Genomic DNA, 15,164 nt, shown 5'->3' with positions numbered 1-15,164 from the left:
TGAGCCATACAGGAGGGCGGGTATCACTACAGTACTGTATACCATAAGCTTGGTTCCAGATTTGAGGGCCTGATCTTCGAACACTCTCTTCCTCAGGCAGCCGAAGGCTGTGCTGGTGCACCGGAGGCGGTGTTGAACCTCGTCGTCGATGTCTGCCCTTGCTGATAATAGGCTTCCGAGGTATGGGAAGTGGTCCACGCTGTCCAGGGCTGCGCATGGATCTAGATGAATGGGGGGCAGTGCTGTGTGGCAAGGTCAGGTTGGTGGAGGACCTCTGATCTTCCTTGCTGCAATACTTCACCTCACATTCAACAAGCTCCTCGCTGGAGCGGAACTAAACTATAGAACGAGTGGGAACTTGTTCAACCTTCGTCACCTCCAGGCCAGATCCAAGACCGTCCCATCCTCCGTCGTTGAACTACGGTACATGGACGACGCTTGGGTCTGCACACATTCAGAGGCTGAACTCCTAAGTCATCGTCAACATCTTTACCAGGGCATATGAAAGCATGGGCTTTACACTAAATATGCTTAGTGCATCATGATGGTGAATGCCCAGTATCCTGGAAGCAGTCATGATGCTTTTATTCAGCACCAGTCCGCTGTTCCCCCTGTCTTTTGAGCCACCATGACAAACCAGAGGGTGGCTACTGGGCAACGAGGGCTATCCACTGATCACCTGGCTCATGACTCCGCTGCACAACCCAACCACATGTGGGCAGCATGCATATATTGAATACAATGCTACCACATGGAGTCTGATAGAGCAGACCATTGGCATCCCAAAACATTGTTTCCGCTGCCTGGACCGATCTGGAGGAGCCCTGCAATACTCAGCAGAGCACATCTCAAGATTCGATGTGGTCTGCTGCAAGCTCCACAACCTTGCTATCCATCAAGACGGCACCGCCCTCATCACCAGGTATACGACGACCAGCTGAGGAGTAGGAGGAGAAAGTGGAAGAGGAGGTGGTAACCCAGACAGCCCCTTTCTGCCAGAGCTGTCCATGATCGACTTATCCAACTGTGGTGCCAGTGACCACAACCCCAATTCCCCATTCAACAATAGTCCCACAGCTCACCTTCCCTGTCTCTGGCCATCACAATGTCGTCATTCCAATCCAACTTTATATATCTATCCATCCAATATTACATAACAAAGTCAACAAATCACCTTTGTGCATTCCCTTTGCCAATCCTAGTACTCCTACGCAGTGCTTCCCCAGTGGCTGCAGCATGGTTACTGACTTTCAGTGGGGGAAACTGCAGATGGCCTTGCAGAATGACCTCGAAAGGCTCCAGGCCTTCTTCGGACTGCACCACTTCGGCTTGGGCGGCTGCAGTCTGGACTGGCTGGCTCATAGGCAACAGCAAGGGCACTGGCGGCGTGGCAGCGGTGGGAGGACGAATGCTGTCATTCCCCCAGTGCGGCACCTCAGCAATTCTAGTAATCTGTTGGAGTACAGGGCGAGAGGGTGGTGGAGGCTTTCAAAAGGGAATTGGATAAGTACCTGAAAAAAAAATAATTGCAGGGCTACGGGGAAAGGACAGGGGAGTGGGACTAGCTGAGGTGCTCTCGCAGAGAACTGGCACAGGTTCAATGGGCCGAATGGAATGGCCTCCTTCTGTGCTGTAACAATTCTATGATTCTACAGACTGCTGTGGCACCCTGCCAGCCCCTTTCAACACTGGTAAACCCAGCCATGATGGCAGCAGTCTGTGTTTGAATGACTTGAGGCCGAGCTTCCATTGCAGCAATCAGACGTTGGGTGGCTTGTGTTGCAATGGAAGCTGAGACTTCGACCATCAGATGATGTCTGGGTCCACAAATCCATTAATGGAGTCGCCCAGCCCTTCCACGTTGGAAAGGACAGGCTCCAAGCTCTGCACAAAGCCCTGTGCAAGGCTGAAGCTGGACTCCTCCATGATCCTTGGCATTGCTTTCAGGCTTTCTGGCAGGCCTGCTAATGCACTAAGCATTTCATTGTGCAAACCCATCAGTGTTCTTCTGTAGGTAGCCCCATCAACGTCTTCATCAGAGTCCTATGCAGCAGAACCCGTGTGCGACCTCGTCCTCTGAGGGATTGGCACCCGGGCTACCCTTTCCCCGGCTGCAGGCCACTCATGCCCGGTGTCTCACCATGTACAGATCCCGTGTCAAACCTATCCTCTAAAGTACGCGGCATGTCAGTATCTGAGCTGGTGGCTGGAAGTGTGAAATTGAGTGTTTATTAATTCTTCTTCTTGACTCTCCTCTCCCTCTTCTTCTTTGACCACTGGCTGAACCTTTGCATTTCTTGGGTGTCAGTGATAAATGCACAAGTGTAGGGTTATGTTGGTGGTGGTGGGAGGGGAGGAAGCAAGAGCTGCGTGCGTACACCGTGCATAGATGAGGGGTTGTGGGATGTGAGGAGGATAACGTATGAGGATTCTGGCATCTTAAATTCCTTCGGCTCTACCACTGGCCACAGGCTCAGCCATGCCCCTCTAATAATGGCCAGCACTGTCTCCTCCAAAGGGGTGAGATGATGCTGGCGAGCCTGCCCCCGATGGTTAAGGTCCGCTGTCGTTTGTTATGCGCCACCTTTTCCTGCAAGATAAAGGGAAGTGTGTCAGTAAATGTAGTGCAATTTGATTGGGTGATGTTGAATAGCTAATGAAATGATCAAGCTGTGAAATGTGGGCGAGAGTCTTGTACTAGTGCTAAGTGTGTGCAGGTGAGGTGAAGCTATGAATGTGAGGGATTACGTAGGATATACAGCACATAAGCAGGCCATTCGGCCCCACCAGTCCATGCCGGCATGTATGCTCCACGCGAGCCGTCTCCCGTCTTTTCTCATCTAACATCATTATCTTCATCATCATCATGGGCAGTCCCTTGAAATCGAGGAAGACTTGCTTCCACGCTAAAAGTGAGTTCTTAGATGACTGAACAATCCAATACGGCAATTACAGTCTCTGTCACAGGTGGGACAGACAGTCATTGAAGGAAAGGGTGGGTGGAGAGTCTGGTTGGCCGCACGCTCCTTCCGCTGCCTGCGCTTGTTTTCTGCATGCTCTCGGCAACGAGACACGAGGTGCTCAGCGCTCTCCCGGATGTTTTTCCTCCACTTAGGGCGGTCTCTGGTCAAGGACTCCCAAGTGTCTCATCTAACTGTATCAGCATAACCCTCCATTCCCTTCTCCCTCATATACTTGTCTAGCCTCCCCTTAAATGCAGCTGTACTATTCGCTTCAACCACTCCCTGTGGTAGTGAGTTCCACATTCTCACCACTCTCTGGGTAAAGAAGCTTTTTTCTGATTCCCTATTTGATTTTGAGTCATGTTTAGTAGAGATTGTTGGTAGGTAAGTGATGGGGGTGTGGTGCATTGAGCAGTGTGTGAGAGTAGTGGTGCAGATGATGGGATATGGCATTTAAAGATGAATTCACTGACCGTTACCTCGTTTGTGAGGTCATTAAACTTCTTCCTGCACTAAGCCTAGGTCCTCACGGCCATACTGCTGGCATTGACTGCATTGGCTATCTGCTCCCACTGCACTCTCATCTGCTGCTTGGAGAGGTGCATACGGCCTTTAAGTTGTACAGGCTAGCTTTAATTGGAGCTAGTCTTACACAAACTTAGGCCCCCTGCTGAGCATTCAGCCACTCAGCAAAGTAGCAGGCTGTACAAATTTTACCTGCAGTCCTCTGTAAAGATGCAGGTTCCTATCACATCCCTGCACCCGTTTTCGGGGCCGACCGAAATTCTTAGTTACTCATTTCTAATTTACCTTTCTTGGCCTGCAGTGTCCCATAACTGCAACACCGTTTGCTCTCCATCAACAACCAAAGTTTTCATCTGAAAATCGACTCCTGCATGAAAAATAATACAAGAATATGGAAGATAAGAACATGCTGCTCCTCAATTACATCTACAGGCGCAGGGTCAGTTTCCGTTTGTATGCTGACAATACCCATTTCTACTGCTACCTCACAACATTCTCCACAGCTCACAACTACCTCTATGCAGTCAGATTCCTGTCTGAAATTAAATTGTGGACGAGTCAAAATTTCTTCTCACCATGCTCCCTTGACACTGCCTCCATGCCTCCTCAGCTACTCGCTCAGGCTTAATCAAGCCATGCAATACCTTGGCATTCTGTTCAACCAAGAGTTGTATTTTAAAACCACATCCCATTCATCACCAAGACTACTTGTATTCATCTCCATGACACTGCCTTCCACACAAACCTTTATCCGCACTTTTGGTACCTCTAGATTCGATTGCAACATCCTTCTTCCATCTTCCACCTCCTGATAAATGCTAACGTGGCCAAAACTCAGCTGTTTGCATCCAGTCACGTACTTCACATCTGTCATCACTGGCCAATGCTGTCTCCCAGTCTCCCAACACATTTGAATTTAAAATCCTCGTTCTCATTTTCAAATCTCTCTGTGGCCTCACTCCAACATTATCTCTGCACCCTCCAGCCTTACATCCCTTCCTGCACCCTTTGTTCCTCAAACTCCAGCCTTGTGCATCCCTTCACCCTTTACTCCACCACTGACGGCAGACCCATCAGCCACACTGGTCCTACATTCTGCAACTGACAATGAGATCTACAGCTATAATAGTGAGGTTCCATTGTCAATTATTCTTTGGGTATTGAATGTTAGTCATGTTCTAAAGACCATGAACATGATAATAGCACGAAGATAAAATGTTTTTTTTTAAATGACTAAAAAAAACACTGTAAACAATCCAAATGACAATCCATATGAGCAACCTATTCAGATGTGCAATTTGCAATCCTAAATTTGACATTGCATTCAGCTGTAAACTCCGTATCAGCTGCAGGTATCAGCCTTGACTTAGTGATCAGAGTGGTTCATCTCCCACTCCAGAGCTTGAGCACATAATCTAGGCTGACACTTCAGTGCACTGCTGAGGAACTGGTGCACTGTCGAGAAGTTACGTCTTTCAGATGAGATGTTAAACTACATCTGCTCTCTCGGGTAGATATAAAAGATCCTGTGAGTCTATTTGATGAAGAGCAGGGGAATTCTCCTGATGCCCTGGCCAATAATTATCCTTCACAACCAACATCACTAAAACATATTATATTGACATTTATCTCATTGCTGTTTGTGGGACCTCATGGAGTACAAATTGATTGCTGCATTTCCTTGCATTACAACAGTGACGACATTTAGAAGTACTTCATTTGATGTAACACAGTTTGGGATGTTGTGAGGGATGAAAAGTGGTATATAAATGCATTTCTTTTTTAGGAAGACTACATTATAAAACATTGAAGGTAAAGAAGCCAATACAGAGGCCCAGAAAATGTTCAGGCATTCTGGCTCCAGCAGCATTAGGTTTAGGAATTACACAGGGTTTCTGCATGGTTAGTTTCCTGGGGACCTTATCTGAGGCAGATCCTCCATCTGCGCAAAATGTGGCCCCCCTATGTCAAGGGGAAGGAGCCAGCACCTCCCTACACTGGGCATTTCCACTTCCTTGTTCTTAGTGCGACCAAAGTTTGGGGCCGGTAGACCAAGTAAAATCAGGCATACCTGCTTGCTGAGGCTGCAAATGGGCCCACCTGGATCTGCAGGTAAATCCTGCACCCACTGGGCCAGCCAGTTTCCTCCTCAGCTTCCAGGCTGGGGTGGGGTGGGGGGGGGGCTGGGGGGAGAGAAGGAACATCTAAGGCCCACTTCAGGAAGTCCTTCCCTCTGATTCACCGAACTTCACTAGTCAGAAGCACACGATCCCAGTGTAACTGCCTGCATTACGCCCCTGTGGATTTTCAGGGCCAGAGACTCCACACAGACTCATTTACCTCTAGATGAAAAATTTAGAAGTTGTGTCAACAGGCATTCTGGCAGATGTTTATAAAGTAGGCAACCATGCGAAAGCTAAAGATTGGCAGCATAACCGCGGGGGTAAAATATGGAAAATAAATTGATTAAAAGAAGATTGACTGGAGAAACATACCTAAAGTGGCACTGGTGTTCCCACGAAACTCATTTTTGCAGAGTCGTAGAAGAAAGCTTGATTTGCCCACAGCTGCATCCCCAGCAAGCACTATCTTGAAGGCTTTAGCGGTCTGAGGATATTTGAGGTTCCCAGCTGTGCTATTAGTCTGAAGAAAGAGCAAGGTTCAATCAGAACATCACTTTTGTCATTTTAAAGGGCAATTATGAGTTCTGAGTCAAGCAAAATAATCACTTTCCACTTTAAAATGAATGAATCAATCTGTTGGCTGAATCAGATATTGCCTACATCCATTTAGATGGACGAGTAAATGAAACAGTCAGATTGGAAATGATATCATTTGTCTGTATCCCGAGGTTTTTTTTTACTAAGTTTAAGTGCAATATATGAGGCACAATAAGAATGTACGTCCATTTAGATGGGGTTCAGAGACCTAATGGAAAAAATAAAACTAGCACTTAAATGGATATGTTGCCAGCACCCATTCTATGTATTTAGTACCCATGCTATGTCTCTGTTCTTCTGAAGCCACTAACTTATAACGATGTATATTTCTATTTCTGCAACCCTCAACCTTCTCCTTTCCCCATCCCCACTGCACTTTACCAAAGCAGTCATTCTTCACCTGCAAGCCTGGACAGTAAGGGTTAGAATTTCCATGAGGGTGTTCCCGATCTCCTACCGTAAATTCCATTTCCATTTTTTTTTTGGGGGGCTTTCCATGGATCTCTTGCCAAAGTTATGGCAGGATATCAGGAGAACTCACAGGGAAATTACTGGTACAAGTGTCAACAAGCTATTTAATAATGGAAAGAGAAGAGGGTGAAGGGAGAAAGAGAAGATAAATCATCACATCAAGGCTGACTTTACCTACACCCGACATTCACTTCGCAGCTGAAAATTAGACGTGGGAACGTAGCTGATTTTTTTCCATTCCCTAGCCCAGGAGGCAAGGATGGTAATTATAATGGTAATTATAATGCCCCAATCACTGCTGTCTAGCTGAGATCAGCTGACTCATCATTGGTCAGAGATTAATCGGAATCCTGTCTGATGTCATCAGGGAGTTCAGTATAATTTGTTTAATCACTATCGTAAATAAAGGCTAAGTAAATCAATTACAGGTACAACGTCCAGAATTCGGAATTTTAAAAACCAGAATTGTCTGAAAACCGGACATTTTGCAGATTGTAAAAGGAGTCGTCCGGAATCCGGAAATATGTTCTGAAAACTGGACATTTTTTTTTTAAACGGCGCATTACGGACCTGTAATCAGTCTGAGTCTTTCCGAATGCCCCATGACCCCGACCTACGTGCGACCCAAGCCGACCCGACCTAACCCACTTGACCCGAGCCGACCCCACCTGACCCACGTACTCCCCTCGACCAGGCCCCACTCGACCTGTCTCAAACGCGGTGGTCTTTTTTCTGATTTAAAGGTATTGTGAATTTGTGTTGCTTGCCATTGCAACCATGTCAAAAAGGTCAACAGATACCCCAATGGGTAATATAGGTAGTGCAAAGAGAAAACATAATTCAGTTTTCAATTGTCAAGAAAGTGGAGTTACTCCAGAGATTAGCTAGGTGTTTCAGTGAGAAGACTGAGTGAGGAGTATGGTGTTGGAACTCCACCATTTATAATATAAAACAAAGAACAGGTCATAAAGTTTTATGCAGAAAGTGACTTTCAGAAAGAAATGAGTAAGAGAAAAACTATGCATAAGCCTAAATGATTAGTTGGATCGAGTAATGATGGAGTGGTGGCGACAGAGGAAAAGTTGAAAAGGTTCCTTTGTCTGGCCTAATGGTGATGCAACAAGCTAAGATATTCCACACAGAACTGGAGAGTGAAACTCCATGCGAGTACTCTTCAGGTTGGCTAACCAAATTTAAACAGCGTCATAGCATCAGGCAACTGAAAGTATGTGGTGAAAAAGCCTCAGCAGATCATGAGGCAGCTGAAGGTTATAAAGGTGAATTCGTTAAACTAATTGCTGATGAAAATCTTTCGGCTGATCAAATCTATAATGCCGACAAGACAGCACTGTTTTGGCGCTATATACCGACAGCTGAATTAGCAACAGCTGAAGAATCGCAGCCAGCAGGTGTAAAAGACGCCAAAGATAGACTGACTGTGCTTGCTTGTGCAAATGTGGCTGGGACACATAAGTGTAAGCTTATGGTCATCTGGAAAAGCCAACGGCAAGATGTTTCAAGGGCGTGAGAATATTCCCAGTGCATTAGCATGGGTAACCAGGATAATTTTTTCTGAACTGGTTTGAGAAGCATTTTGTTCCCCAGGCGTGTGCTCATTACACTGCAGCTGGCTTTGAAGAAAACTGCAAAATATTTTTTCTGCTAGACAACTGCTCAGCATATCCTGATGCTGAGCCTCTAGTAAAGGATAATGTCCATGGAATCTATTTACCTCCCAGAGTATCATCACTGGTACAGCCAATGGACCAAGGCATTTTGAGATCAATGAAGTGTCTCTACAAAAACAAATTCATGAGGTGTTTGCTTAGCGCTGTAAACAGAGGGAATAACAGCATTCTCAAAACGTTTCTCTGTGAAGCACGCCATATGGGCAGCTGCGGATGCGTGGAATAGGGTAACTAGAGACACCTTGGCCAATGCTTGGCATAAACTCTGGCCAGCAACTATGTTTAGGTAAGGATGGCGACGATGCTGATGATGACTTTGAAGGTTCTCATGTGTCCAGGGAGAAGGAAACGATTGCTGAACTTTTAGAATACGCAAAAGGGCTGACTTGTGAAGCTGTGCTAGAATTAAATGAAGACAATGTCACAGAAGTCATGGACATAGACGATGATGCTCCCGTTGTGCATGCAGTGACAGATGAAGAAATTGTGAGCATGGTTTTGCACCCAGAGGAAAAGGATGAAAGCAGTGAGGATGACGATGCTGATGTTGATAATCAAGTGGAAAAAGTGTCCATTGACAAAGCTATCAATCTTTGTCAAGAATTAATTAACGCCCTAGAGCAACGAAACTGCATAAGTGAAGAGGAAATAATGCAGGTGTATAAAATTCGGGAAAAATTAAACAAACAAAAGCCCAAATTACTTAAACAATTAAAATTAGTCAATATGTTTCAAAAGGATATCGCAGCAGAGTGCCCAAGAGCTACAGTCTGCAACTACACCAGCAATTTCCACATCTGAAAATCCTACTGCTGGCCCATCTTCAGCCCCAGACATCATAGCTGAGCCCTCTACCTCAAGCACAACCTCCAGCCAATTGTAGCCTGTACCTATTTCTGTGCAGCTTACTTAGGAAGTGGATCACAGGAAGAATATATTCTTTATAACATTACAGGGAACCTGTATTCTGTTTCATACCTGTACTCTGTTTAACAAATACAAACCTTTATTTACTGTATTATATTCCATACCTATACTGTTTACCAAATAAAAACCTTTATTTATTATATTTCATGCTTTGAGTACATTCCTTTTCATATTTTAAGTATACTTTAAGCTGTACGTACCTTTTTAAAGGTTAAATCCGGAAAAATACGCAAACCGGCCTGGCCCGGAGGTTGCCGGATTCAGGCTGTTGAATTTTCTGCTCCAAAATTCGGAAATACCTGAAACTCAGCCCAAGGGTTTCTGGATTCTGGATGTCGGATTGTCTCTGAAATCCAGAAATACCCGAAATTCGTCCACGAGGTCGCCGGATTCTGGACTTTGGATTTTCTGCTCCAAAATACAGAAATACCCGAAACTCAGCCCAAGGGTTTCCGGATTCAGGACGTCGGATTTCTTCTCCAAAATCCGGAAATACCCAAAAGTCGGCCCAGGGGTTTCCGGAATCAGGATGTCGGATTTCTTCTCCAAAATCCGAAAATACCCAAAAGTCGGCCCAGGGGTTTCCGGAATCAGGATGTCGGATTTCTTCTCCGAAATCTGGAAAAACCCGAAAACCGGAACGACCTTGGTCCCAAAGTTTCCGAATTCGGGACGTTGTACCTGTACTTGCAATATAACTATGTGATTTGCCTGAACAACAGAAATTGTGAACTCATAGAGGTGGAGTATTATTTAAAAATATGTAACAGGCGTTACCTGTGGAGAAAATGCAGAAATACAGCGCCGTGATGAAGAGGCTCTAGAATTGCTCCGGCTCACTGCTTGGGAGGGTTGCTGGTCCAAAATCGTGCTTGTACTGTCCTGGCTAAAAGCTACATCATTCCAGATTTCAGGCACCTAAAAACAAATTGCAAATATACTGTAACCGACAGAGCCAGAAGTTGAAGGCCGGCTTCACTCAATCTAACTGTTTATCGGTGGCAGATTCTAGGCTTTGCAGTTTTGTGACTAGCTATTGACAGTTGAATTGTGAAAATTTACGACTCAAGATTATTAATTACAAGTTAAGGAAGTAAGAACTTCCATTTATATAGCACCATCCTCAACCTCAGACATCCCAAAGCACTTCAGAACCCATGAAGTTAGGAAATACGGTAGCCACTATGATACATCTGACAAGCTTTTACAGTTAATTCCATTCCAGATTTTAAGTTAATAACAGTCCTCTCTTAAAAGTGTGACTGATGCATTCTGAGTGCAGTACTGAGGAATTGCTGCATTCTCACAGGTGGAATTTTTCAGATGAAATATTAAACAGAGACCGTGTCTACCTTTTACCGATGGACATAAAAAGTCCAACTGCACCATTCAAAGATGTGTTAGGAGCTATTCAGTGCTCTGACCAATATTCATTCCACAACTAATACCATCAAAATAGATTATCGGGTCATTTTTACTTTATTTATTCGTTCACAGGATGTGGGCATCGCTGGCAAGTCCAGCATTTATTCCCCATCCCTAATTGCCCTCGAGAAGATGGTGGTGAGCTGCCTTCTTGAACCACTGCAGTCCTTGTGGTAAAGGTACTCCCAAAGTGCTAATTTTGTCACAGTGGTTTGGTACAACTGAGTGGCTTGCGAGGCAATTTCCAAGGGCAGTTAAGAGTCAATCACATTGCTGTGGGTCTGGAGTCACATATAGACCAGATTGGGTAAGGACGGCAGGTTTCCTTTCCTAAAGGACATTAGTGAATCAGTTGAGTTTTTACGACAATCCGGTAGTTTCGTGGTCACCATTACTGATTCTAGCTTTTTTTTAAATTCCAGATTTATTTAATTAACTGGCCGCATTGGGATTTGAACTCACATCTCTGGATCATTAGTCCAAGCCTCTGGATTACTAGTCCAGTAACATAACCACTATGCTACCGTACCGCCATTGCACTGTTGTTTGTGGTACCTTACTGATTGCTGCATCTGCCTACAATGTACTGCCACCCATTGACTGGTACAAAGATTTACACCTGTGATTCCTCACAGTGAGGTTTTGATCCCAATCATGTTGCCATGCCGTGAAGGCAGGTAACGCAAGAAAAAGAATCAGAGGGAGAAATGCTCCAAGGGTTGCTCTGAAGTAATGTTGAGCAGGCAACTGTAACGTGGTATTGGTCGAGAGTTGGGAGCAGATCTCCAGCAGGTCCTCTAGGCCCAAGAAAGGTTGTGGTATTGAGACAAAAAGAGGAGAAAGCAGACAGAAAGTTACATTAAAATTAAACTAAACAACACAGGAAGCAAGGGAAATCTTAATACGGTCTTGAAATTAGTGCCAAAAACCAGGTTATCAATGCACTACTCTGCAGCCAGCTTCCATGAAGTAAATAAGTACACAAAAACCTGGGAAAAATGTGGCGTAAATTGTTCAAATCCATAATGTTCTATTTCTATTGTGCTTGACACATTTTTTTAGAACAGGTTGGACCTCTGTGATCAGGCACCCTTGGGACCTGGCCAGTGCCGAAACAGAGAATTTTTCGGACCACAGGAGGTCACACCTAGCCTAGGCTTACCTGTCGACAGCGTCCGGGCTCCTGTGTATGCATGCGTACTGGCAGCTTGTGAGCAGCTCCCTCAGTGCCTGTGCATAAACTCACTGAGTGACAGCCGCTCCAGCCAATCGCCGCGCACGCTCACTGACTGACAGCCGCTCCAGCCAATCGCCGCGCACGCTCACTGACTGACAGCCGCTCCAGCCAATCGCCGCGCATGCTCACTGACTGACAGCCGCTCCCAGAGGTGGTTAACGCGTTGGTTTGGTGTTTTTTTTAAACCCTCCTCTCCCTCAGACCCAACTAATGCCAAACCACGGATGTTTCCAGACCAGAGTGTCCCGGACCAGAGAGGTTCAACCTGTACTTGTAGAAAGAGAGGCTTAGAAACATAGGAACAGGAGTAGGACAGTAGGCCATTCAGCCCCTCGAGCCGGTTCTGCCATTTAATTAGATCATTGCTGATCTGTACCTCGATCAGTACAAAAATCTATCAAGCTCAGTCTTGAAAATTTCAATTAATCCAGTATCCACAGACTTTTGGAGGAGAGTTTTCCAGATTTTCACTCACTCCTAAATGGTTTAGCTCTAATTTTAGAATGGTGCCCTTGTTCTGCATTATCCCACCAGAGCGAACAGATTCTCTAATTTTTAAAAATTCATTAAGGGATGTGTGCGTCGCTGGCAAGGCCAGCATTTATTGCCCTTTCCTAATTGCTCTTGAGAAGATGGTGGCCCACCTTCTTGAACCGCTGCAGTCCTGGTGGTGAAGGTACTCCCAGTGCTGTTAGGAAGGGAGTTTCAGGATTTTGACCCAGCCCAGCGACGATGAAGGAATGGCAATATATTTCCAAGAAAGGATGGTGTGTGACTTGGAAGGGAATGTGGAGGTGGTGGTGTTCCCATGTGCCTGCTGCCCTTGTCCTTATAGGTGGTAGAGGTTGCGCATTTGGGACGTGCTGCTGAAGTAGTCTTGGCGAGTTGCTGCAGTGCATCTTGTGGATGGCAAATAGTGCAGCCACAGTACGCCGGTGATAGAGGGAGTGAATGTTTAAGGTGATGGATGGGGTGCCAATCAAGTGGGCTGCTTTGTCCTGGATGGTGTCGAGTTTCTTGAGTGTTGTTGGAGCTGCACTCATCCAGGTAAGTGGAGAGTATTCCATCACACTCCTGATTTGTGCCTTGTAGAAGGTCGAAAGACTTTGGGGAGTCAGGAGACTAGACACCTGCCGCAGAATACCCAGCATCTAATCTGCTATTGTTGACACAGTATTTATGTGGCTGGTCCAGTTAAGTTTCTGGTCAATGATGACCTCCAGGATGTTGATGGTGGGGGATTCGTTGATGGTAATTCCGTTGAATGTCAAGGGCAGTGGTGAAGACTCTTGCTTGTTGGAGAGCATCATCATAGGCAGTCCCTCAAAATCGAAGAAGACTTGCTTCCACTTTAAAAGTGAATTCTCAGGTGGCTGTACAGTCCATTGGAGAAATTACAATCTCTGTCACAGGTGGGTCAGACAGTGGTTGAAGGAAAGGGTGGGTGGGGAGCCTGGTTTGCTGCACGCTCCTTCCGCTGCCTGCAATTGTTTTCTGCATGCTTTCGGCGACGAGACTCGAGGTGCTCAGCGCCCTCCCAGATGCTCTTCCTCCACTTGGGCAGTCTTGGGCCAGGGATTCCCAGGTGCCGGTGGGGACGTTGCACTTTATCAAGGAGGCTTTGAGGGTTTCCTCTGCCCACCTGGGACTCACTTGCCGTGTAGGAGTTCTGAGTAGAGCGCTTGCTTAAGGTGTTTCATGTCGGGCATGCGGACAATGTGGCCCACCCAACTGAGCTGGTCAAGTGTGGTCAGTGCTTCGAATCTGGGGATGTTGGCCTGAGCGAGAACACTTACGTTGGTGCGTCTATCCTCCCAGTGGACTTGCAGGATCTTGTGGATGCAGCACTGGTGGTACTTCTCCAGCGCTTTGAGATGTCTGCTGTATATAGTCCACATCTCAGCCATATAAGAGGGTGGGTATCACTACTGCCTTGTAGACCATAAGCTTGGTGCCAGATTTGAGGTCCTGGTCTTCAAACACTCTCTTCCTCAGGTGACCGAAGGCTGCGCTGGCACGCTGAAGGCAGTGTTGGACATTGCCTGGCACTTGTGTGGCGTGAATGTTACTTGCCACTTACCAGCCCAAGCCTGAATGTTGTCCAGGTCTTGCTGCATGAGGGCTTGGACTGCTCTATTATCTGAGGAGTTGCGAATGGCACTGAACAGTGTGCAGTCATAGGCGAACATCCCCACTTCTAATCTTATGATGCCGGGAAGGTCATTGATGAGCAGCTGAAGATGGTTGAGCCTAGGACACCGCCCTCAGGAACTCCTGCTGTGATGTCCTGAAATGATTTGCCTCCAACAACCACAACCATCTTCCTTTGTACTAGGTATAACTCCAAGCAGTGGAGAGTTTTTCCCTTGATTTCCAATGACTTCAGTTTTACTTGGGTTCCTTGATGCCACACTTGGTCAAATGCTGCCTTGATGTCAAGGGCAATCACTCTCACCTCACCTCTGTAATTCAGCTCTTTTGTCCATTTTTGGACCAAGGTTGTAATGAGGTTTGGAGCTGAGTGGTCCTGGCGGCAGCCAAACTTGGCATCAGTGAGCAGGTTATGGGTGTGTAAGTGATGTTTGATAGCACTGTCGACAATACCTTCCATCACTTTGCTGATGATTGAGAGTAGACTGATGGGGTGGTAATTGGCCGGATTGGATTTGTCCTGCTTTGTGGACAGGACATACCTGGCCAGTTTTCCACATTGTCGGATAGATGCCAGTGTTGTAGCTGTACTGGAGCAGCTTGGCTAGAGGCACAGCTAGTTCTGGAGCACAAGTCTTAGCACGATAGCCAGGGTGTTGTCGGGCCCATAGACTTTGCTGTATCTAATGCACTCAGCCGTTTCTTGATATCCCGTGGAGTGAATCGAATTGGCTGAAGACTGGCTTCTGTGATGGTGGGAACCTCAGGAGGAGGCTGATATGGATCATCCACTCGGCACTTTTGGCTGAAGATGGTTGTAAACACTTCAGTCTTGTCTTTTGCACTCACATGCTGGGCGCCGCCATCATTGAGGATGGGGATATTCATGGCGCCTCCTCCTTCCAGTATCTACTCGATCAAATTCTTTTATCCTTTTAAAGACTTTGATTAGATCACCCTTGCAGCTTCTAATTCAAAGGAATACAAACAAAATTTAGGCAGCATTTCGATTCTTCTTTTTCAGATCCAAAGTTGATGTCCTCACACTTCCTAACAG

At 46.1% G+C, this 15,164-nt stretch overlaps 1 protein-coding gene across 3 annotated transcripts in view; it reads right to left on the bottom strand.

Annotated features, from left to right (window-relative positions):
• rasef (RAS and EF-hand domain containing) overlaps positions 1-15,164 on the bottom strand; it is a 138,153-nt gene that overhangs the window by 14,193 nt on the left and 108,796 nt on the right. For all 3 annotated transcript variants that reach the window (XR_011593563.1, XM_070882530.1, XM_070882525.1), the window contains exons 12-14: positions 10,072-10,212; positions 5,984-6,131; positions 3,774-3,855 (exon numbers count right to left, since the gene is read on the bottom strand). Coding sequence is in view for 2 of the 3 variants with exons in the window: in XM_070882530.1 (XP_070738631.1) it covers positions 3,774-3,855; positions 5,984-6,131; positions 10,072-10,212 (371 nt within the window). In the remaining variant the exon portion in view is untranslated. The remainder of the gene's footprint in view (positions 1-3,773; positions 3,856-5,983; positions 6,132-10,071; positions 10,213-15,164) is intronic.

Source organism: Pristiophorus japonicus, chromosome 1, assembly GCF_044704955.1.
Source record: "Pristiophorus japonicus isolate sPriJap1 chromosome 1, sPriJap1.hap1, whole genome shotgun sequence".
NCBI classification, from domain to species: Eukaryota; Metazoa; Chordata; class Chondrichthyes; family Pristiophoridae; genus Pristiophorus; species Pristiophorus japonicus.
This window is presented reverse-complemented; position numbering and strand designations above follow the sequence as displayed.